Raw genomic sequence first — 24,833 nt, 5'->3', positions numbered from 1 at the left:
TACTAGTCTGATTCAGCAGCGTACTGCATCGGATTTGTCCTAGGTGAAGACGACTTCTATACCTGAGGGATTTTATTCATATTTTCCATCATGACTTGCAACCAAATGAAAACTACTATTTTCCTATCGATTTTCACCAGACACATACTCAAACTATATCCAACAAAGGTTATATCAAAGGCCACATGAATACATATATTCAACTACTGTTGAACTAAAGTACATTGGCTATGTTTTTCAGCTTAATATGACAAAATTGAGCCAAACACTGCATAAAGCTAAACTCAGTTTTTCTATCTATAACAACGAAAATAATAAAAAAAAAATCCTAGCCTATGCCCCTTTAATATATAATGTGTCTCAGAATGTTATGCATCATCTAAACTAGAACATGTGATATTGTGGGTCCTCGAATGAATTTAATGACAAAATTGTCAATGCCCATTTAAGTGAAATACTTTATTATACATTGTAATAAATAATATATAATAAATAAAAAACTTTAACAATCAAGAAAGCACAATATAAACATATACCCTAGATAAAATACACCATTAAAAGTCAAAAAGCTTATAAATCAAATGTAAAAAGAAGTTTCTAGCTTGGAATTTGTATCCTAAAGAAAGTATGTAATGGGCTCTGGATATACCACCTGTACAATAATGTTCAGAGAATTGCATTATGAACTATTTTCAGCTGGAACATGTAGCCTCTGTCGGAGCACAATTTTTTAACAGCTGACGTGCAGCTAATATACACCTCCTCTGATTTTGAAGACAACACGCAAAACACAAGCAGTATATATAATGCCCATTTGTGTAGCCATGGATCGTATAAAGCTGTTTGTAGAATTTATTCAATCAGGTAAGTTTTTGCTAAAATGGGACATCGAAATTACAGGTGAACTGATTAACCCAGCGCTAAATTGGGCTCCAATGTGGGCGCTATAACATGTATAATGTCCCCTAGTAGTTTCAATTTTTTGGCTAAAATGTCCTGCGCCGGAATTCAAGTACCTACTCCTTTTTGTAGCCTGGATTTTTGTCTTGCCATGACAGAGTCGACAAGTGAGACATACTTATGCTGTTTCTGGCTGTGGTAGCAGTGTCAGCTGACAAATTGGACCTAGTTATTTATTTAGTAGTATATGTTTTTAATTCACAATTTATGAGACTGAAATGACAATCTACAGACAATAAATTGTAAACAAAAGGCCAACACTGGTGTCACATGGTTGTAAATGGAGGTGTCAAAAATAACTATCAATTTTTTGTAATAATTTATTGTTTTTTTCAATGTTTTATTTGATCTTTAAGTTGACACTTTTCATTTTCATTACATACACATTTATTCCACATTCTAACAGTATACCATGTGAATATAATCATTCTTATACTATGTAAATTGAAACACAATGAATGGAATGACTTTGGTAAAAATTCTACACATTTTTATTCTTTCTTTAAACACTAAGGAATCTAGTCTATAGAAAACATACACACTTAAAACTTGCAAATGATTCAAAAAGTGTTAGACTATCAGCACAATGAAAAATAACTCTTCCAATTGTTACTGAAAAGACATGTTTTCAGAGCACTATATGATAAAAAAAGAAATAAACCTATGGTTTCACTTTGTAAACAGTTGTCTATTTCATAAAAATAACTGATAAAATAATTTTTAACACCATAAAATGAATTTTCTTAAAAGTTTTTACTTCGAATTCATTTGAGTTTCAAAAATAACTGGTGCCTCCATTGCAACGTTAATAATGTCCGAAGTATGCCATTATTTAAGCAAACATAAAACACAACATACCTGCACAAATACACATATATCAACAAAAATACACATGTACAAACACAAATACACATAATACTAATTGCACATTTTGCAGACATAAAAAAATAAAAAACAAAACAAACTGTAACTAATAATTTAAATAAATTTTCAACAACATTTAAAACAAAGTTAGAAAAAGAATCAAATCAAAATTACTCCTATATCGTTAAAAGTTGAGACAAGAAGAGTTCTCACAGCTCGACTAGCTCTTAATATATACTTAAACTCCCTTAGATTAGTTAGTAGGTTAATTGATGGCACAAAGTGTTATTTTCATTGAAATAATTATGGAAGTTTATTCTGTCTCTTTAAAATTGGAATTATAAAGCTTTCATTCTTCTTCTGTTTTTTAATCAAAATTGTACTGCCTCTAAACAGTAAATGTAAATCACTGAATACAAACGATGAAATTAACTGAAATTAATATTCCTGATTTTGCAAGACTACAGTACCAAAAATTAATCAGTGATTTTTTTCAATAAAACAGTCGAATCAATAGTTAGGAGAAAGAAATATTAAGACTGTTCCAAAATCTTATATCTATAACAGAAATTGAGAAAATCTATGCTAAAAAAATAGAATCAATGGTTAGAAAGACCATAGTTAGAAAGTTTCATAATATGATTCATTTAAGGAGTTGCAATGACAAAATGGTTGGTGATAAAGGTAAATATATTGAATTTAAAAAAAAAAATAACTGGATGAAGAAATAGAGATACACTCTGGAAAAAACCTAAAAAACACAACAATTGACCCACCAGTAAATTTGCTTTACACAGAAATCTTGATATATGTGAATTTCAATGTGTCTTGAGTCGTTTTCTCTCTGAGAAACTTACAATGCACCAAAAATTGTGTAGCTAAACTAACCCATTTAGGATAAAATGACATGACAAGGTAATTTCTGCATAACACAAACTGTTATAATTGAAAGAAGTATGCCCGAACATCCTCCCTCAGTAAGCAAAGGACTAAGCTCCTGTCATTTGATCACCATAGAATGTCTGTTGACTGTTGAGAAGTCAAATAAACATTGGTTTTTAAACCACAAATAAATTCTTTTTAAATGACCTCCATAATCAATCTTATTTTTTCAGTTTTTACAAAAATAGAGCATTTGGAAATTTTTTAACAAATGACGGGAAATAAACTGTGGTAGTATTTCACATTGGTCTTTTAACCTGGGGAGTTCAAAAATGTGTACTACATTCTTAATGATCTAAAGAAATTTTATTTATAAAAAAAAATCTTCTCAGGAAGATTTCTGACTAATGCAAAAAAATAGAAGTAATAAAGCACCAATTTAAAATAACATTTATGCGAAAGACATGCATACTAGACAGGTATACAATAATTATAATGTTTTACCAAAATAATCCATCAAATATCTACACATACTTCCTTTATGATATATTGTATGATGATGAACCATGTTATAATAAATATAGAATCTCTGATTTCATACAAACAATAAAAGGTAATGTTTTGTACAATCTGATATGTACGTTAATTTACATTTGTACATTTAAAAAAATCTTAAATAATCTTTAAAAATATGCAAATTAAATAAAACATGAAGTATGTAAGTTACCAGTATCTGATTTGAGCAGTATAAATTACATGCTGCAAATAAAAGTTGAGGAGTTCTGTGTGAAATAACTAACACCTAAATTAATGGGAAAATGATTTCAATTTAAGGAATGTTAAATAAAACTGAAAAAATATTCTGGTTATACATGTATATGAAATTACATGAGAATTTGTTTAACAACTGTGCAATGTCTTGTTCTAAGATGTTACTTAACATAGATACACATCTATATATATATAATGTCAAATAACACTGTTTAATTTAAAAACTTGGGAAATAAAGGAAAGAAATTTGATATGGTCTGAACACATTAAAGTCCAGGTGATATTGAATATCAGTAATATGTAGAATATCATTCTTAAATTATCAGTATTTATAAACTTAATGATTGTCAATTTTTGCATAAATGACCTAAAACACACAGAAAATAATAATTTTCTTGAAAATCTGAAATTAATTTAGAACTTGATTACTTATTGATCTGATACAGATCATATTCAGCCCTCAGAGGTGCAGCAAATCATTCAAAGGTTAAAATTTAGAATGACTGCACTGACCAGATACCTATGTCACATGATATGTAACTGTTGATCAAATTTACGCCTTTTTGTGTTCACATTTTAAATTAAGTAGTTGGTGTCAAAACTTGAAAGAATAATCACTACCTTCTTGGAAACACAATTAAACAATAGATTACTATAAATAAAATGGCGGAGAAAAACAATAGAAATTTATGCATCTCTTTTTGTCTGAGATGAAAATGAAATTGCATAAAGACATGAAGTAAACCATAGATTAAATATAAAGCAGATATCACATCAATAAGCATAACAACTCTGTGTTACTGGAATTATATACTGAAGGACCAAATATACAAACATGGCACGATTTCTAAAATACACAAAATATACAGAATATACAGAATGGTTAAAACACAGAATAGAATAGCTAGTTTAAAAATTACAATACATACATTTACACAAAATCACATATTTTTGATTTTGAAATCACCAATCATGTACAAGTTATCAAATTTATTTATATATTTACAAAAAACTCTGCTTTATAAGCAGAATAAACATGATAATAAACCCTGAAAATAGTGCCAACATAGACAAAAATAACAATAATACATGGTCACACAAACTTGGGTTTGTATGTAGATTTGGTTATGCTTACACTCATTATACATGTCTTACATGTTCATTTTGATATATATAAACACAAAACTCAAGCTAGATGTATACTGAAGACTGTCTAATGTTAAAGAACATGGTACCTAGAGAAGGCACTGCAAAAATGGGGTATGCGATGAAAGACGAAACTTGATCTTAGAAGAAAGGCACCAGAGACGCAATATTTGACATCCCTCTCTGGGTGGTTAATTATTTTTTATAATAAACCTGCTGTGCTTTATTGATCAAGAAAACAAATGGAGGAAATAAATATTTGCCTTTTAAAGTAAAGAAAAATTCACTAGAACAATTATAAGTTTTAAAGTTTTCATGGTTTAATATAAATTATTCATCAATTTGGTCATTCATTGATATTCAAACAAACTACCATGTTGATTACAATATCTAACAATTTATGATGCTGGTCAATAAATATTCAAATTTATAATTTAGATTTATAAAACACTTGCAACATAATATGAAAAAGAAATTCTGGAGACATGGCTAACAGTTACCCATTTAAGTTTCATCAATGTAAGTTGAAATCTCCGTCAAAACTTACTACAAATCTACAAATAACAAACATGACAAGCCGTTGTAAACTGATGATGACTGACTATACCTATACAGGGTCTGTAAACCTTACATCACCTGTGTAAAGATAGAACTGTATAAAAATAATTCTTCAATAACTTTCTATTTCTGTCTCTTTCCACTTGCCACTTAATTCTTCATTACAATATGTAATAACATAATGTCATTAAGGGTCTTATAACTTACTAACAAAGTCTCTATTCAATACATAGTTGACAGTGTTATGTGTCAAGTCCATATCTACTACCATTCATGATTTAAGTTACATGAATCTCCATGACAGTATAACTTGGCAGTTTTCAATGAACATCAGTCTGATAATATACCCATGATAGAAATGGTACTAACGTAGGTTCTACTTAATCAGTGGTTACCAAGTTCATTCGTTCCTGATGGATATTCTCATTACATGTCACTCACACTCTTGTCGTGAAAACTCATTTTAAGACTGCTAATAACTGTGAAGACACTGGAATCGTCAAACTTCAGCACCAAGATCCATTACCCCAGAATCTGCAATTGGAACATGTTTGTCACCTATTTGCACTAAAAGTATGACTTTGTCCACATGAGACCTTTTGACGGTTTCTCGATGACAAGGAATCCATTTATGTACGACTATTCCCACCATGCCTTTAGCAGGAAGCCAGCCCTGCCATGCATTACTGCCTCCATTCAGTCGCCATTCTTCACACGGCCATTGGACATCAATACGTCGACCAAGATTAATGTTCATGAAAACTAAAGATGGATCCATTATCTGAAAAACAGCAAAGTACACATTAAAATATAATACTCATGTCATTACTATATCTGATAATAAATTTTAGAAAACAGACTATCCCTACCTTCACCATAGTTTAAACAGAACCATGTGATGGACTCCACATTATCAAATGAATGTATAAGGGGGTCAATTTACTCAACTTTAAAAATCTCAATCACTGAAATATGAATGATATAAAAGAACTATTCCCAAGATGAAGGCATTTTATAGTAATAATGGTGTTCACTTACTAAAATAAAAATTTTCATGTAAGAAAGATTTGAAGAAATTTTTGTTGAAGTAAGGTCATTGGTGATGGAGTAATTGTAGGTACAAAATGTCGACCTTTAAGTATATATAACATACGACCATATTTGCCATTGGAAAACCCTTATCATATAAAATAGGTGTCCAATACCATATAATACTAAATATTCTGTGAAAGGTTTAGTAAATTCAAGTCAAGATCTAGGAGGAGTTGTAGATACAAAATGCAGACAGGCAAATGGACAACCAGACACAATTACTGTATGTACACTATTTCAGTAAGCTTTGAGCCTACTTTCTGAAGTTCCCAAAAGAAGGATATGTTGTAACTAATGTGGATTCATTCATTTTCCTGGGTACTAATTTTTGTGGTTTGAGAAAAACTTGCATTTTCATGGATATTTAATTTCATTGATACGGCAAAGGCTGCATGCATTCCTTTAAAAAATTTGTAATTGGTTGAACATTTAAATTCATGGTTTGTCTGTACCCAGGAAATCCATGAAAATTGGTATCCAACAAATAAAAAATGAATCCACAATATGTCAACATGCTACATTCAAACTTGTGAAAATCAGATACATTGAAATCATATTTTGTGTTTACTTACTCTAACTTTTTGATTAAATGTTTCTTTTGAGTTTATTTCTGTCAACACTCCAGCAAATGCTGCCAAAGCACTAGGTTTACCCAGGGAACTTGTTGTGGATATCAAACTCCCTCTATTCCCTAATGTTTGTAGAGCTATGTCTTGTTGATTTGTTGGTGTACCAATAACTGTTGCTTCTTTGATACTTCCTGATGAGAAAAACATATTGTTGTTGATCAGTATTTTGTCAGTAATAACACCTATTACCTTTATTCACTGGATAAATTCTATATTCATTACACATTAGTATGCCAGGAATAATTTTAATGTGTAATATTACTATCAACATTTTTAATGGAATACATAATAACATGCCCTTGAAATTCATGCCCTTGAAATTAAATCAATTTCAATGGCAGTATATGTATGCAACACCAAATAAGAAATATTTGTTATCCATATATTATTTTACCTGCAGTGCCTAAAGCAGAAGCTGCTCCAACATGAGAACAACCTATTGAGTACGCCATTTCTTCCTGGAAACCAGAACTACTTCCTGCACAGGAGGCACCACATCGTCGTCTCAACCTTTAATATTAATAACATAACAATGTATGACCCAACATACTTCCTATGCAAAATGCTAATATATCATAAACAAGAATGTGTCCATAGTACAATGATGCCCTACTTGCACTATAATTTTCTATGTTAGGTGAACCATGAATTGGGGGGAAAACTCTAATTTGGCATTAAAATTATAAGGATCATATCATTCACATTACAAAAATACATAAGATGTTTCTTCACTTTCTGTATCTCTTCTTCTTTTACATTTTCTAGTTGTTTTTAATTAATATCCTTCAAATCATAAAAAAAACCCAGTATTTACATGAAATGGGTAACAAGATGAATTCAACTAGTGGTTCGACCTTGTATTTTTGTGAGGTTTGTGTTATTTCATCTTATGTTTCATAGAATGTTCTTTGTCTTTTCATCTTTTTTCTTTTAAGACAAAGACCACTGGTATTCATGGATATCGCATATGCTTTGTGGCCTCAATCTTGGTAGAAGTCATTTCCAACCTTATCTATGATCCACTATGTTGGTATACAAAGAATTCTGATATTGAAATATCTTTGTTTATTAGAAATGTGGTAGGTAAAATTAACCCTTTAACCCCCCAATCCCGCCTGTAGGCGTGATGGCGACAACCATTCTTTGATGGCCCGTATGACCCTCCATACCTTTTTCAAACTGCCCCACCTGAACTGTCATGATAGCAGGGACTTTAACCAAGCAGTTCATGGTCCATAAACTCTTCTCAGACGTCTGTTTATGAAAATATGGCACCTTCAAAGCCGTTTAAGAGTTCAAAATCCGAAAAACATGAAAAGTAGCCAAAATCAGGTGGGGGTGGACATCTTTAGATAGCCACTACGTAACTGGTAGTCATTGTAGGTATAAACTATTATCGTAAATGCAGGCATAGGTGGTATAGGAACACAAAGAGGTCAATAGGAATCTAGTCTGTAAAATCTAGGTCACCGTTTTGTCAACAATCCGTAAAAACAGACAATTAGGCACACCTAACTTGACAATAATAATTCGGTAATAAAACTATAGGGTAAGACTTGAATGACAAAGAAACACAGTCTGGTCAATGTTCATCTCTCAAGGTCGTTTTAAAGTTGGAAAATAGACGGAAAATTACCATTTTTCAGTGGGGGTAGGTTCAAACCCACGAGAAAATCTCACATATGATTGCAAATTTTCGAAAATGTCTGATTTTCCAGAAATCTCTTGGGGGTGAATGAGTGAAAAGAAATTTATGACACTGAAGTTGAATTTCATAAGATTTTCCAGCTTTCTGGCTTCACTCCCTTTCCTGGTGGATAACATTAGTACCGATCATAATTAACATTTTTAAAAGCATGTAAAGGCTATGTACCCAGCAGGCAGACAAAGCGATTCCTAGATCATTTTTCATGTAAGTTTCCTTAACTATTACTCTAAACCTTACCTTTTCCATACATTTTGGAAGAAGCTTTTAACATTAGCAAGTATAAATTCTCCACCAATGATACTGGCTAGCTGATTATGTGTAGAAGAATATGATGTTGTTAATGGCGATACATAAATAGGGTAACCAATAGGCTGATCACATGATGAATTGATCATGTTCCGCAATGCTTGCTTGGCATTTTGTATACTGCCTCTTTCTGGATTCCTGTTCCGTAAAAAGATCAGCTCTTGCTGTTGTCCTGCCCACAATCCTCTTACACATTCTCTGTTTACCTATGTACGTGATGAAAAAAAGATACAAAATCTGATGTTCAGTAGATGTCGTTTGTTGATGTGGTTTATAAGTGTTTCTTGTTTTTTGTTTTTTATTTATATTACCGTTTGAATGGTTTGAGTCATTTTGGGGGCCCTTTAAAGCTTGCTGTTTGGTGCGAGTGAAAGCTCCCTGTTGAAGACCGTACTTTGACCTATAATGGTTTGCTCTTACAAGTTGTGATTTATAAAAAGTATTGCAGCTTTTGATTTAAATTGTTTTTAAATGCTATTGATTAAATTTACATAAATTATGTATAAGCTTCCTTTGAAGCTTCTAATAATGAATGATCAATTAAAAGAACAAATCATTATACATGAATGTTCTTTTTTTATAAATGGCTGTTATACCTACCTTGACAACTCTAAAGGTGAGGAACTTTTTGTTGAGCATAATAACTTTGTACTCATCAGTACCTTCATCAAATACATGTCTGAAAATGGAAATTATAATACATGTTAACTATATAACATTTCATGAGATGTATCGAATTTGTATTTCACAAGATAATTAAAAATACTCTTATCTGTAACAAAAAGTCATTATATTCTACAACACATTGGCAGTACCAAGCCACACAAAAAGGATATTGAAAAGATTAAATCAAAGCGCTGTAAGCACTGTAGGCAGTTAACCAAAAACCAAGGCAAACATAATTATGAAAACTGTGCTTCAACATTTTTTTTTAAAGATTTAAAAGAACAAACATTAAACATTCATATATAATTGTACATTGATGTTCATTTAATGAATTAATCATTAAGGCAAATAATTCATATTTTATCAAGGTTTTCAATAGCAACGCACATGACCACGAATGGTCATGAGTCTTTCATGAGTCAGCAATGGTACAAATTTGCAATGATTGCAGTTCTTCTAGTTGATCGTAATTAATCGTATTAGTTGACTGTTAGTAGTTCAAGTTGACTTTAGTATGAGCTTGTAAAAGTATGAATGGACTTGCTTCCCTGGAAAGAAAACTGAGTTTGTGTTGTACAGTACAAAAGTTATGAGACACAAATCAGACAAATGTTTACTACTACAAGGATCAATGGTGAGGTCTGACTGACCTGTCCATGGTAAATGTAAATGACTCCCACCTTCACCCCAAGTCCATGATGTCTATGTTTGGAATAAAATGACAGGTGTTAGGGTCTAGCAAAGTGATATGCATATGTGTCGCCTATGAGATTGACCTTGTATGTCATTCAATCTTTTTTGAAATGACAAACAGGAATGAATATGTTTTAGGCGTTGGTATCTCAATCTTTTGCAAGTTCTCAAAACACACACAAGAGGGTGTGGGGTGACCCTAGGGACTACCCCTATTTTTCATTTGATTTTTTACATTGTCCCATACATGAATATATATGGTTTATGGGTGGGGATCTCGACCGTTATCAAGTTTTCAGACAGGAGGGGGTGGGGGACCCAGTGACTTCCGCTATATTTCATTTGATATGTTATATTGTACAATACATGAATATATATGGTTGAGGGGTGGGGATCTCATCTGTTTCTAATTTATCAAACAGGAGTTGGTAGGGTGACCCTAAGGACTCTCCCTATATTTCATTTGATTAGTTCTCATACATGAATATATATGGTTTTACTTTATAATTTAAAGGTGGGAATCTCGACTGTTTCCAATTTCTCAATCAGAGGGGTGGGGTGGGGTAACTGCAGGGACTCCCCCTATATTTCATTTAATTTGTTATGTAGTCTTATACATGAGTATATATGGTTAAGGGGTGATGATCTCGAATTTTTCCAAGTTCTAAAAACAGGAGCGTGTACAGTGACCATAGCGATCCCTTTATAATTCATTTGATTTGTAATATTGTCCCATACATAAATATATATTGTTTAAGATTGTGGATCTCGACCGTTATAAATTCTCAAACAGAAAGGGGTAGAGTGGACCCAAGAACTCCACCTATATTTCATATGATTTGTTATATTGTCCCATACATGAATATATATGGTTTAGGGGTGGGGATCTTGAGCGTTTCCAAGTTCTCAAATATGAGGGGTGGGGTGATCCCCAGGGACTATCCCTACATATTTCACTTGATTTGTTATATTGTCCCCTACATGAAGATATATGGTTTAGGGGTGGGGATCTCGACCATTACCAAGTTCTCAAACAGGAGGGGTGGGGTGACCCCCAGGGACTCCCCCTATATTTCATTTGATTATATATATATTGTCCCATACATGAATAAATATGGTTTAGGGGTGGGGATTTCGTTTGTTTCCAAGTTCTAAAATATGAGGGGGTGGGGCAACGCTAGGGACTTTCCCTATATTTCATTTGATTTGTTATTTAGTCTCATACATGAATGTATATGGTTGAGGGGTGGGGATCTCATCCGTTTCAAAGTTATCAAACAGGAGGAGGTAGAGTGGCCCAATGGATTCCTCCTATATATCAAATGATTTGCTTACATTCAGGTATCGTATAATATAGTTGCACTATTTGTGCCTGTCCCAAGTCAGGAGCATGTAATTCAGTGGTTGTCGTTTGTTTTTTGTGTTACATATTTGTTTTTTGTTATTTTGTTATATAAATAGGGCCGTTAGTTTTCTCGTTTGAATTGTTTTACATTGTCTTATCGGGGCCTTTTATAGCTGACTATGCGGTATGGACTTTGCTCATTGTTGAAGGGTGTACGATGACCTATTGTTGTTAATGTCTGTGTTATTTTGGTCTCTTGTGGATAGTTGTCTCATTGGCATCATACCACATCTTTTTTTTATATAAGAAACTTCCAGCTATTTTAACTGACCTATCAAAATTGAGAAGAAAAAAAAAACCTTGAAATTGCAGTAATATGTTTAACTTGAAAAGCATCTAACATGCATTACCAACATTTATCACTGATAAAGAAAATTTATACTGTTACCAGGAACATATATATTGTTAGATAAACTGTTCCCAGCTGTCACGTTGTAATGGATTTTCACGTTAAAATTGGTGTACAAAATATTTTTTGCTTTTTCTTTCTTTTACATATATCTTTTGGTTTTCAATTCTAGTGTTTATATTTATTTACCATGCATAGATGTATTTTGTCACCTGTCTGGATTTTTTTAGTTGATATCCAAAACCTGGGATTACCCTTATCCGCTTCTGGAATCGGATCCGATATTGTAATTGTCTTCTCGCGGCAGCCATTTTGTTTTCAATGTTGTTTTTGACAGATAGTGAGATACGATTTTACTCGGATTTACACATTATTTGTCGGCGATTTTCTTTATAAAGCTAGCGGTTGAACAAATTGAACATCGCTGTCATGAATAGTAATGATGAAAATAAGTTTGAGATCGTTTATTAGGAAACTTTGGTAAAAAAATTTTGCAAAGTTATTTTTTTATTTTCTTTCAAGGTCCGTCGGGCATGTCGGCCATAGAAAGTAACCAAGTAGAAAGTCCGACTGCAAAAGTGGAAGGTCGCAGACCTCGGACCACCGCTAATTTGAACCCCTGCGTCCAAATTGAAAAGATGAAAATTTCGTCTTCTAATTCAAAATTGCCGCCAACAGCGTGATCAGTTGAACTTATATTAATAGACTACTGACGTAGTTGACTACGTATTGACGACAAACAATATTCCTACGACTTTGACAATTTGGGAAATCTTAACTACTTGTCTTAAGAGATTTTCGGCGATTAAATATTTCATACATTTGTTCTTTGACATCTTAGCCAAAAGCTCAGGGGAGAATTAACTACATAAGGATTCCTAATGTGCTCTTCTTCCTATGTGCAACTTCAAAACTTTTGGGAAAATCGACGATCATTTAAGGTTTTTCTGGTCATATTTTTTGTAATCCAGAATTAAAAGTATGAAAAAACTGTCCAATAAGTTATAAATAATATAGTAGCCAGCTAGATGATAACAATGACACGTATTTCAGCATTTACTGGGTAGAACACAAATCCAGGGTGCTCGCATAAGGCAGCTTAACTGCCTAAAAATCTTGAATAGACAAGTGCTCTGTTATTTTGCAAGAACAAACATGATTCATCATAAACAAACATCATAAAATCAGGTTTTTTTTCTTATTTCTTGCTAGCAGTGGTCTATAATCCACAATCCTGACCTGCAATTTGGATTTTGGAATGAAAAATTACATGTCAGAGTTCTGAACTTACCTAAGAGCTAAGAGTGATGGTGTATTTGATAAGACAGCATTTCTCCACTGAGGATCAGCTTCATGTGATATGACTAGATTACTCTCATAGTTACTTATGGCAGTATATAGGAAGGATTCGTCCTCATATTCATCTGTATACATGAAACAATCCTGAAATACACAAATATACTTTTGACTTTGGAAATAATTGTGATGGATTTCTAAATACATTACAAATAAAATTTTATAGAAAAACAAACATGTTTGTGTTAGCATTATCATAATATACATGAAAACTTGAATTATTTGGCAGTATTATCAAAATCAAAGAAATGCAGTATTTCACATCAATGAAAAGGTATAATTACAAAATGAGAAACAATTAAAAATAAAACAGCACAATTTATATAACAACAGTGAAGTAAACCAGGTGCTCTGCAGCGCACAGCTTTATACGACCGTAGAGTTTGAACCCTTGGGGCAAGTATGGACACAACATTCAACCTTGAAACAGCTCTCAATTAGGGTTGTGATAATAATTTGGACATAATATTAGTTTTTGACACAAAACAAATGTCAAGATCTTACAAATCTATTGCACAATATTGTGCAATTAAAAATTTCTTCTTCAAACTTTTAAAAGATTTGGAATTTAAGAAATTTGGAAAAAAATTGAAAACTACTTCCACCCCCCTTTTTTTTTTGCAATTAGTCCAAAACCTGACATTTCTTTATACATAATTTACAAGTAGTGTTATCTGAACATGCCCAACATTGTATGTAAATGATTTAATCCCTTACACTACTTTCAAATTGTTTAAATTGTCCATTGACCAGAAAAAACTAGTTTTCCCCCTTTTTTGGCCCTTTTGCCCCTTATTCCAAAATATTTTGAGCAGTAATCCCCCAAAGTCAATACTAACCACCCCTTCATGGTATTGAAACTTGTGGTATAATTTCAGAGAGATTCATACACTTTAACACAAGTTATTGTTTGAAAACTACAAAAATGCTTATCTTGGGAGCCATTTTTGGCCCCTTATTCCTAAACTATTGGAACCATTACCCCCATAATCAATCCCAACCTTCCTTTAGTGGTATTGAACCTTCTGGTAAAAATTTATAGAGATCCATTCACTTAAACAAAAGTTATTGTCCAGAAACTAAATGTGTCTTCGGACGACGACGACGCAGACGACAACATGATACCATTATATGACGCAAAAAAAATTTGCGGTCGTATAATAAAAACTGAAATGGTAGACAGCAATCAGACAACCAAGGGATTACAGGTTCATGGCTTTGGGCAGGTATACAAAGAGTTTTGTGGGGTTTAACATGCTTGTGATCTATCAACCATACATCTTACCTGAGACAGTTGAGTAACAACACATTAGAACAACCATAAAATTCAGTTGAAAAGTGTGCAACTGATGAGATTGAAAGACAAAAGACACAAAAAAATATTTTTGGTTATGATGTGGTCTTTATCAACTATCTCATTCATCTTAATCTTTTAGTTTCTTTCACATATCTTGACTCTTTAGTGCCTTTCATTCATATGTTTTTAGACATTTCATTCATACATGTTTTACAGTAATTCTTACCTGGTGAAGTTTAAGAGCCATTCTGATTGCAGGGGCAACAACTCTCCTCAGAAGTTCCATATCAGCAAACACCCATTCATCATGTGGTGAAGTTATTCTAAAGTCTCCTTTAAACAAGGCATGCAGGCCAAATAGGAATAAATCAGCACTGTAAAATATCAAAACAAACAGGTTAGTCTAAATGTTACCATGAAAAGCATTTCATACTAAATTCAGAAATTATTGCATTCATTTATTATTGCAATTTCAAAGAATTGACAAAAAGGCGCAATTTAATTATGGGATTTCAGGAAAATCTACATACATATATATCCATCAGATATCACAATGCAAGTTCTAATTATTGTGATAACCACCAAGACACATTATTTGCATTGATAAAAACCTGAATTTTCAGTATCAATTGAATTCTATAATAAATTTAACAAATGCAATTCATTGGCTTTTCATTTTCAGTTCATATATCTATTTTATACATTACTTTTACAATCACCAAATGATAATGTGCAATACATGACTTATTTGACCAAATTTTTTCATATTTTTGCACATATCTTAAGGTTTGAACTTTGCACATTTTATCAATTTTCTTGTTATAATAATTCCATTTTTTGGCTGAAAAAGGGCCCTTAGTGCTCCAAATGTACAACTCTCATATGTGTATGTAATATTTTTGAAGGCTTTTACTTTACCTTGTAGAAATGGTATTATGAGCTGCTGTTCCTAGGGCTCTTCTCCCGAGAAGACTAAGACAGTAACACAGGGACACAACAGGTGATGTTTTAATTATTATTTGTTCCTGTAAAGTAGAAAACAAGGTATCTACTGTAGATTTTGCTAAGGTAGATACACTTTAGTGATACATAGATTGATAGAAACAGAAAAAACAATGTTTTAATTGACTGCAATTTTTACTCAAATATAAGGGAAGTACTTGTTAACTGTATTGATGATTTGAATAATTCATTTAAAGGTTTTAAGTAAGATGACAAGTTCGACTTTATCATTATCTGTCATGATACTCACATTTTATTAGCAAAAAGGTTACATCTTGTGTTTAAATTTAGGTAGAAAAATTTGTAAATTTTCAATCTTTTTATCATGTATGACTGAATTTTAACGAGTATTTGAATTTTTGAGCATCATTTATCAATTAAATATTCATTTTCTAATATTTCATAATAGCATATATTTTTATTTCAAGAAGGATTAAAGTGTCTCATATGTCTTAAAGGCAGGGATCTAATAAGGTTTTAAAGATTTGATTCTAAAAATTGAACAAAAAACAAATGCACTAATACCCAATATGTAACAAAGTATCATAATATGCAAACTAACCAATATCATTTTCCCTATTCCTTCAATACAACAAAATTCATTTGTCTTACCTTGTCTCGTCTTTCATAACAATTTTTGATCCATTTAAGATAAACAGAACAAAACTTATTTCTTGATACACCTTTTAGTTTGGAATCATAATCTTCATCAATATAATATGAGAAAATAGGATCAACATCAACATAGTTATCTTCAGTCGTAGCTTGCAGAGCTTCCAGAATTGTCTCCCCTTCTAACCAGTCCTGTAGTCGTGGTGATCGTACAGTGTAGTATATAATACTCTAAAACATATAGTTAATCATTGATCATGAACATTATGATATATAGCATATTATAATGTGGACTACTGTAAATTCAGAAATTATTGCCATTTTTTATTATTGTGAAAATTCAACAGGGTTATAATCACAGTAATATAAACTTGCATCTTGAACTTTTAATATGAATTAAACAGGATTATTTCTCAATATCACAAAAATTAAAATCGCAATTTAGTCTAAAATGGCAAAATCACAATAATAAATGCACGCATGAATTTCTGATTTACAGTATTCAAAGTCATTTATAGATGGTATTACTTATAATGTGTATTATACGATTCTCTGGAGAATTCTTGTGAGTCAATTAAGTTACATCATCTTACTTTATTTCTGAGTTGACAATCATACTAAAACATTTTGAAAAGTTAAATTGATGATATTAAGAGCAGAGTTTGTAAAACATTTTCCCTTTACTTTGGTAGTATTTTCAATCATAATTGTCAACATAACCTATTGTTTCTATGAATTTTTTAATTTAAATCTTCACTAGAAATGGAAGTTGTAGTAGCTTCATTCGACAAGAAATGACAATACATGGTATATAAGTGAAATTTACATTTACTCATTTTAATTGATATAAAAACTAACCTTAATGTAAAATGAAATGAGAATTTTTCTAGTTTCATAACTCTGGACCATAGAAGCTGCATTGTTGTCTGATATACTGTATCCATCCAAGACATATTTAGTCACAACAACTTCCCATGCTAATCCTCGCTGATTAAAAGCTGCATTCAGTGAGAGAAAATGAGGTAGATGGCCAGGTTCACAACAACAAAATCCTGAAAAAATATAATGTTGAGAGATTTCGTTAAAACAGTCTCTTTAAGTTAAAATAGGCAATCCAAAAGAAGCAACTCAAAAAACCTTCTTTCTAAAGCATAACAAGAGCATAATAGGTATAAAATAAATCAATAAATCTGATTTTATTATTTTAAAATTTTGTAAACACGTTTGTTTTTTTCTGAAAACAAAAACAAGTGCTCTGTTAATAGATTTTTTTAAGAATAATTCTATAGAATTGACAAACCTTCATTATCTTCAACCCCTTCTGTAATTGCTTCTACTTCTCTTTGTTGACAGTATGTTCCTGGAAATCAAACAGAAACTTTTTCAGCAAAATGTCATATACTATGATTATCTAACTACTAAAGCCTCGCATATTTCTTTTTTCAGCAAAATTTTATTTTCAATATCTGCTTTTTTTTGTGCTGCAAATTTATTTAGCCGTTAACTTTTATCAGTTTAAGGGTAGACGAGCAATCAACATACAAAGAGAAGGGAAAAGAATATTTTTGTTTGACAAATCTGCCTTTTGTATATTGTGTTTCCTGCTGAAAGGCCTCTATTCATCTTTTTTGTGCAAACCACTTTAAAAACATCACTGACAAAGCTTCTTTTTTTTTTAAATAAAGGGCAAAATTCACTTTTATTTTAATTTTTGCATTTACCTATCCACCTTGTATGACCTTATGAAAAAGGTGAATATAAAATAGCAGCAGATATTTTCAAGTAGCATTACCTCTAAATTCTAATCCTCTGAGTTGGAATGTTACAAGTCCATTTCCCATTTCAATGACATGTACCAGTGCATTGAGGTAGTCTGATGCCATTATAAAACAGTCTCCCTGCTCTGTATTACCCCACCGTCCCATCATTAAATCTCCACATAAACTGTGCTGTAGTGATCTCGTTAAATGTTCATAAAATATGGAATTTAAATTATTGTCATCTGCACCTGAAAACAGAAATACATTTTCGGTAGCACATACATCACAACATAAGTTCTGTAATTCTATTAACTAACATCCAATTCTATAAACAAAGAACACACAATAAAGATACACATACATTACATCAAATAAAGAACATACACATTTGGCCAAGTCTATGTTTTGATTAATGAAATTCCTAATCCAAAAAGATAATGCAATACTTCCAATTTCCTAAAATACTTTGCTACTTTAAGAGATTTGAAAGGATATTCAGATTAGATATATACTGAGTGCCAATGAAAACGCAACACTTGGTTTTTCAAAAATAAAATTTATATAAGAAATGATAATCTCTCAAAATAAAATGTTCTTGAAAATTAACTATTTGAACAATAGATCGATATCAAACAAAAATGTTTTATTGTCATCTTTCGGGCGCAATAGGTAAACGAAACATCCAATGTCGAATCACTAACTAACAGTCCTAACAAAAAATGTTACAACCCCGTGGTGCAGCGCAATCTTGACAGCGCCGTGGAATTGATCATCCCGGACGTTTAATGTGATCCCGAGGAATGTTATTCCACTTGTCCCGCAAAGCAAACTCAAGCTGACTTTATGATATTGGAGGTGGTTTTCATCGTCTAAAACATGTCAAATCTGATGCAAAATTTAGACGATCGGACCAAAATCCGGCGAAAAGCATGACCCTTAGCCAAGGCGGGTGCCAAATGTCTATGTAACCTCCATTGACGTTTTTTTGTACATAATGAATGATTTTTGGTCTACAGAATTCGATATTTACGCCAGACGGCCGTTTAAATGTCACTAAGGAAAGACTGTGGTGCTCTTAAATAATTTCTGCGCAAATGGTGCTTTCAACTGAATTGCTCCAAAGGTTCTACCGTGACCAACATTGAACTCTTTGACATTTGGACAGCCATCATAGTCGATATCGGATATGTGAAAGACCAAATGTATCGGTCTTGCTGAGCGTTTCTTGCTTTTTGTACCCCGGGATGTGGCTTATCATTAAATGATCCATTTTGGTTTAATTTGTGAATGATTTGGGTTATTGTAGAGGCTACAACTTCAGTCTTCTCGTAATTGTATGCTGTGAAAGGCTTCATTGGATCATGCCCAAAACTGCATGTCGCTGGTTGTCGGAAAGGCCTGGCATTTACTCAGATGTTTATTGCAGTTTCCTAACAATAAGGGCGGGAAAATTCATGACATTAGCCAAGCTTGAAATGACAAAATCGTAAAAATGATGCGTATGTTGAAAAGGGGTGAACTCGGTTTTTGTTCGTTCAAAATAACCCTTACTTCGCATTTATTCCAAAAATCGCTCAACCGTAAAGTTGTCGAAAATTGTCATAAAAGTCATTTTCAACCGACTATACAAAGTTCTAATATAAATAAAATAAAAATTATAAGATTTTTTGGAAAAACAAGAGTGTTGCGCTTTCATTGGCACTCAGTATACAAATCACCATATGAACAATGTGAAAGTCCTAACTTGACTCTGTGAAGCCCCATGACTCTGTGGAGCCTCATATGTAAAAGACTAAATTGAAGAGAGATATTGAAATACTACATTTCCTATTGGATTATTTTTGGTTCATTTAGTTGCAGCCGAGTAGCTTCAGAGGACTTGTTGATAAATATATATATTACCCTTAGCAATCAAGCAAAAGCTACTATTTGGATATGAGAAACAGCATAAATCAATGCTTTCAAAAAACAAAACAGATGGTGCAAAACTATCCATACTATTACAAATTATCTTCTTGTATGGATATTTTCTCTCCAGTATTTCTTTTTTGTAGACATGTTGACTTTTCTACACATTCAATGAAAACAGTGATATGACTAATTTTTTAATTTTCTTTACTTTGTAATTACACTCCACTTACCTGGATTTCTTTCCAGTTGTGATGACAGTCTTGTATTTGAATGGTCCACTCTCTTTGTACTGTAATACAACAAACAAAAGTTTGCATTAGGTTACAACACTATACATTAATGAAAAATTGAAGAAGCCAACCAACATTCCTAACATCACATCATCCATGTTAAAAAAAGATGTCACTTAAAAAAACACTCTATTCTTTATTTTTTATATATAGATCTAATTCTAATTTATAAAATTACACAATTTTTAAGTTGGACAGTTGATCACAGTGGTGGTAAAAGGAAACAACCCACTGAAAATCAAGTTAAAAATTACAAAAGTTAACAAGAGTGGATAACTTCATAGATTCTTAGGACATTTCTAAACTAGTTATTGATGATTTTTTGACAATATAATTTTGCAATTTTGTAAATTTCTTTAATATCATTTTCTTATGCAACAAATTAGGATGTCACTTATCGCACCAGTTGTAATAAACTTACTTGTAATCTTTCTCCCAGAATTTCACTGGACGAGCATAAGATGTAATAAATATAGCACTACCAAGGAATGGATTTAACGGTGTAGAAAAGAAAGCAGATACACCTGCTTGTAAAAATAACATGGCTGAATCTGATATTGGTTAAGGAAATCTGTAAATTATTTTTACTTTCTTATTGGCTTATAGTGAAATAATTGTTTTACACAACTTAATGGAAATATTTTATCAATCAACACTTTTTAAACTTTTTCTCTGTATAATAGCAATTCAATTCAATTCAATATTTTATTTACGTCTCACCTTATGTATAAAATTACACAATACATTTATAAAAGATACATTTTGTATACATAAGCCAATCTGTACAGATTTATGAGAGACAATTAATTGTTCCTATATTTAGTTTCTTAAATTGTCTATCTGAACTGTAGAAAAAAATGCAAATTAGATTAAATAGCAGTAACTATACTAACAAATGTTTATAACAAAATAGTAAAGGATACGTGGAACACTGAATGGTTGAGCAAAGGCATGGAAGGCAGATCCCCATGTGATCTGCCACGGAGCTATATACGTCAGAATAAACTTCATCTTTAATAATAAATCACAGAACTGAAAAGAAAATAAATATTTTATTAAAATGGTTACACAATAATAATTTACTATTCTTGCAATTACCGTTATTCAGTTATCACCTGAACTTGACTTATGTTTATAGATGAACAAGAATGTGTCCATAGTACACGGATGCCCCATCCACACTATCACTTTCTCTGTTCAGTGGACCATGAAAATGGGGTAAAATCTCTAATTTGGCATTATAATAAGAAAGATCATATCATAGGGAACATGTGTACTAAGTTTCAAGTTGATTGGACTTCAACTTCATCAAAAACTACCTCGACCAAAAACTTTGACCTGGAGCAGGACAGATGGACGGACGAAAGGACGGTTGAACGAACAAACAAACGGATGCACAGACCAGAAAACATAATGCCCATAAATGGGGCATAAAAAATGATAACATTTAAAAGTGTGTTGTTAACAAAGTTGTATTATACTGATAACAGAAAACAGTTTGCAGATAGTTTCTGTTTCATTAACTACTTTAATATAGCTCAGGAAGATTTAGAGCTTAACACATTGATGAGGGTACCTGTCTATTGAGGAAGAATGTTTGTTACCCTCTAGATGTCTGCCAGATACTTTAGTTATTCGGTTGCTGTCTTAATCCATATCTCCTTTTACTTACAGTGCTTATCCAGTGACCTTTGGGGTATCACAATAGCAATGACCAAAACAGTTTACCAAATTGCAGTTATAAGACAAAGCTATAAAATATACATCTACAAAACAATGGTTTGAACTATTTATTTATAAAATCTATTATGATAGAAGTTTCCATGTCAAAATTAGACCTTCTTATTCAGTGACTCATATTATAGTAAGTCATTTTTGTGTTTGAAACAAATGACAAAGATATCAACTAACTGGATCTGGATGGTAAGTATTACTTTTGATTTCACAGCACTCACTTCATACTAACAACATTTCACTTAGCAATCTGCTAAAACATTTTACCAGTTGATCAGTTAGTTGGAAAAGAAATCTAACTGCAATTTGGTAAACTGTTTTGGCCATTGCTATTGTGTTACCCCAAAGGTCACTGGATAAGCACTGTAAAAGAAATATTTCTCTCACAGTCAAGACAAGGAAAATAATGCTTCACAGTTCAAGTAACTTAAACACAAGTTTTTTACCTTTTGATCTTCTTTAACATATGGGAGAGGCTAGAATTACCATAATTAATATGTTTTTTGGTTTAGTTATATTTCTCAATTCTCAATGTAAGAAAAACTAATACCCTGAACATTGAAGTCTTAGATCTTTGTTCTTCTGGAAAATCTGTTCATTTCAATAATATAATGTTAAATGAATGGACTAACAAGGCAAACAAAATTACCAGCCAGCAATTTTTTTGGTGTATATACTTACTTTAACAAATACAATAGATATAAAAAAATAATCTATAAGGAATGTCTCTGAGGCATCTCTGTAGTCATACTTGAAGAAGAACACAGTAAATGTCATGATTAGATACTGCTTTGATGTCTGGGAGAAGGCAAATCTCAACAACTTCAAGGAACACATTATTATTAAAAATGGTCCAACACTGAAAAATAAAAAGATTTGTTGACATCGTTAATATTGTAATAAAATTGGAATTCTTCTAAACGTCATAAATACTGCAACTAAATGACAGAAAGACAGAAAGACTTTCTTATTCAGTGATAAGAAGAAAATGAAGAATTTAAAATGACAGATGGATTCTTGGTAACAACTACAGAATACTGTTTATTTATTTTCAGGATGTTATATTTGCATTATATTCTTTTTAGGCTTTAAATAGTTTACTTGACAGATCAAGCTGTTATGTACAGTATTGTATCATTCTGTTCTACATTTTATACATAAAATAAATGAATCAAGCCATTTGTTAAGAATAATATACAATGATACAATCCAAACTTCAAAGCTACTGCCAGCATTGTAACATAATCTTTGTGTGACATACGTGTTGCCTTACTTCAGATTAGTTTATTAAAGTCATATGCTTTGCTTCTTTGACCTAATCTACCACTTCACAATATTGCGGTACATGTACTGTGACTATGATTTTTCATACAATATGTGTAAATTGTAAATAAAATAAACAATTCTCTTATGTAAAATTTACATCCTTCTAAAGTCTAAATGGTAATAACCTAAAAATTTGATAGGTAAAGCAAAGTACATAAATAAAATATTCTCAACTTACTATTTTCCAAATTTACACATAATGGTGGGTGTTGAACTTGTTAAGGCACAAAGAAAGACAACAGGGTACATCACATTTCTCTCAAAAAATCTCATCCAAACATACATCTTCTCAAACCACATTATCATTGGTAATGCTGAAACAAACAAATATATATATCAATGTGTTGCCATTTTAAAGTAAAGGAGGTTATGTTTTCACCACCAGGTCGGGTGAAACTATAGACTTGGAAATTAGTAGTTGCTACTTCTCAACAAAGCATTAAGGAGTAAGACCAAAATCCGGTTGGCCTCAATTAAGAAGAAATGTGTCAGAGAAGGGTTACATGTTTTCCTGCAAACTGTTACCTTGTGAACTAGCACATTATAAATCTTACTCAGAGTGTCAGTCTAGTGCAAAACAGGGTTCTGTTTCATGTCACATTAAGGATGTTCGCTTCTCTTGTTTTTTTAATTTTTGACAAGATATTCTCATTTCACTGGTTTTGTTCATGTAGTGCCATTAAAAATTTGGCCCTAACCTCTACTTTTCTTTCCATAATTTGATTAAATATTGTTGTAAATGTCATCTTTGAAAATTTTATAAAATCCTTGTTATTTTTTTATCGTATTTGAAAGAAAAATGGTGCCAATAAGAAATGTATGAAAATTCTAGAGAGAAATATTTCCCGCAAAATTTTCAATGGCATCTAGATCTATCTTGAAAACTAGCACACAGACTCTTATTTTTCTTCTGCATTTTTAGTTTCTTTATCTATATACTATCCATTTATAACAGTCTTTTAAATAGCTTGTTTTTATGAAACAGAGTAGCAAACATCCAAATAGTAAAACACATGCTTACAATTTTTCTGATTCAGTAAAGTGAAAACATTGAGTGGAGAGTGAAATTGTTGAACCTAATTTAAATTTATAAGTTCAATTTCTGAAATTTCCAATTATAACCAAATGAGGATGTATATAATAGAAATACATACCAGTTACTTCAAAGAAATTTCTCTCCCTACTATTCAGTACTGGATGAGAACAACATAGCCATGGCATTTCTTTACGTAGTTGTGGAATAATGTAATGGATAATAAAGCCAAGGCCACCAGCCATGTAGTATATAATATCACTGACAACAGGCTGAAATACAAAACAAATATAAATAAAAACTGAACTGTGAGTGTGTCCTTTGTGCTTGTATGTTGTGTGATTCATGACTTTAGCATTGATTATCTTAAATAATATTGTAGAAAGTGTCTAAACTGAAGTATTTCAAATTGTATGAAAATTATTATTTACAACCTTACTAACAATCCCATAATATCTGTCTATACTTTAATATATAGATAGA

At 31.8% G+C, this 24,833-nt stretch overlaps 1 protein-coding gene across 2 annotated transcripts in view; it reads right to left on the bottom strand.

Moving 5' to 3' along the window:
* Positions 1-1,335: 1,335 nt before the first annotated feature.
* LOC139517270 (pecanex-like protein 1) overlaps positions 1,336-24,833 on the bottom strand; it is a 46,667-nt gene continuing 23,169 nt past the window's right edge. For both annotated transcript variants that reach the window (XM_071308159.1, XM_071308160.1), the window contains exons 21-38: positions 24,472-24,622; positions 23,496-23,631; positions 22,673-22,850; positions 21,181-21,289; positions 20,679-20,808; positions 20,198-20,256; positions 18,089-18,304; positions 17,597-17,656; positions 17,155-17,348; positions 16,297-16,527; positions 15,601-15,707; positions 14,909-15,056; positions 13,321-13,472; positions 9,517-9,595; positions 8,848-9,122; positions 7,297-7,412; positions 6,846-7,033; positions 1,336-5,962 (exon numbers count right to left, since the gene is read on the bottom strand). In XM_071308159.1, the coding sequence (XP_071164260.1) occupies positions 5,681-5,962; positions 6,846-7,033; positions 7,297-7,412; positions 8,848-9,122; positions 9,517-9,595; positions 13,321-13,472; positions 14,909-15,056; positions 15,601-15,707; positions 16,297-16,527; positions 17,155-17,348; positions 17,597-17,656; positions 18,089-18,304; positions 20,198-20,256; positions 20,679-20,808; positions 21,181-21,289; positions 22,673-22,850; positions 23,496-23,631; positions 24,472-24,622 (2,811 nt within the window). In that variant the 3' untranslated portion in view covers positions 1,336-5,680. The remainder of the gene's footprint in view (positions 5,963-6,845; positions 7,034-7,296; positions 7,413-8,847; positions 9,123-9,516; positions 9,596-13,320; positions 13,473-14,908; positions 15,057-15,600; positions 15,708-16,296; positions 16,528-17,154; positions 17,349-17,596; positions 17,657-18,088; positions 18,305-20,197; positions 20,257-20,678; positions 20,809-21,180; positions 21,290-22,672; positions 22,851-23,495; positions 23,632-24,471; positions 24,623-24,833) is intronic.

Source organism: Mytilus edulis, chromosome 3 (genome assembly GCF_963676685.1).
Source record: "Mytilus edulis chromosome 3, xbMytEdul2.2, whole genome shotgun sequence".
NCBI lineage: Eukaryota > Metazoa > Mollusca > Bivalvia > Mytilida > Mytilidae > Mytilus > Mytilus edulis.
The sequence above is the reverse complement of the archived record's forward strand: the minus strand, read 5'-3'. Positions and strand labels throughout refer to the sequence as shown.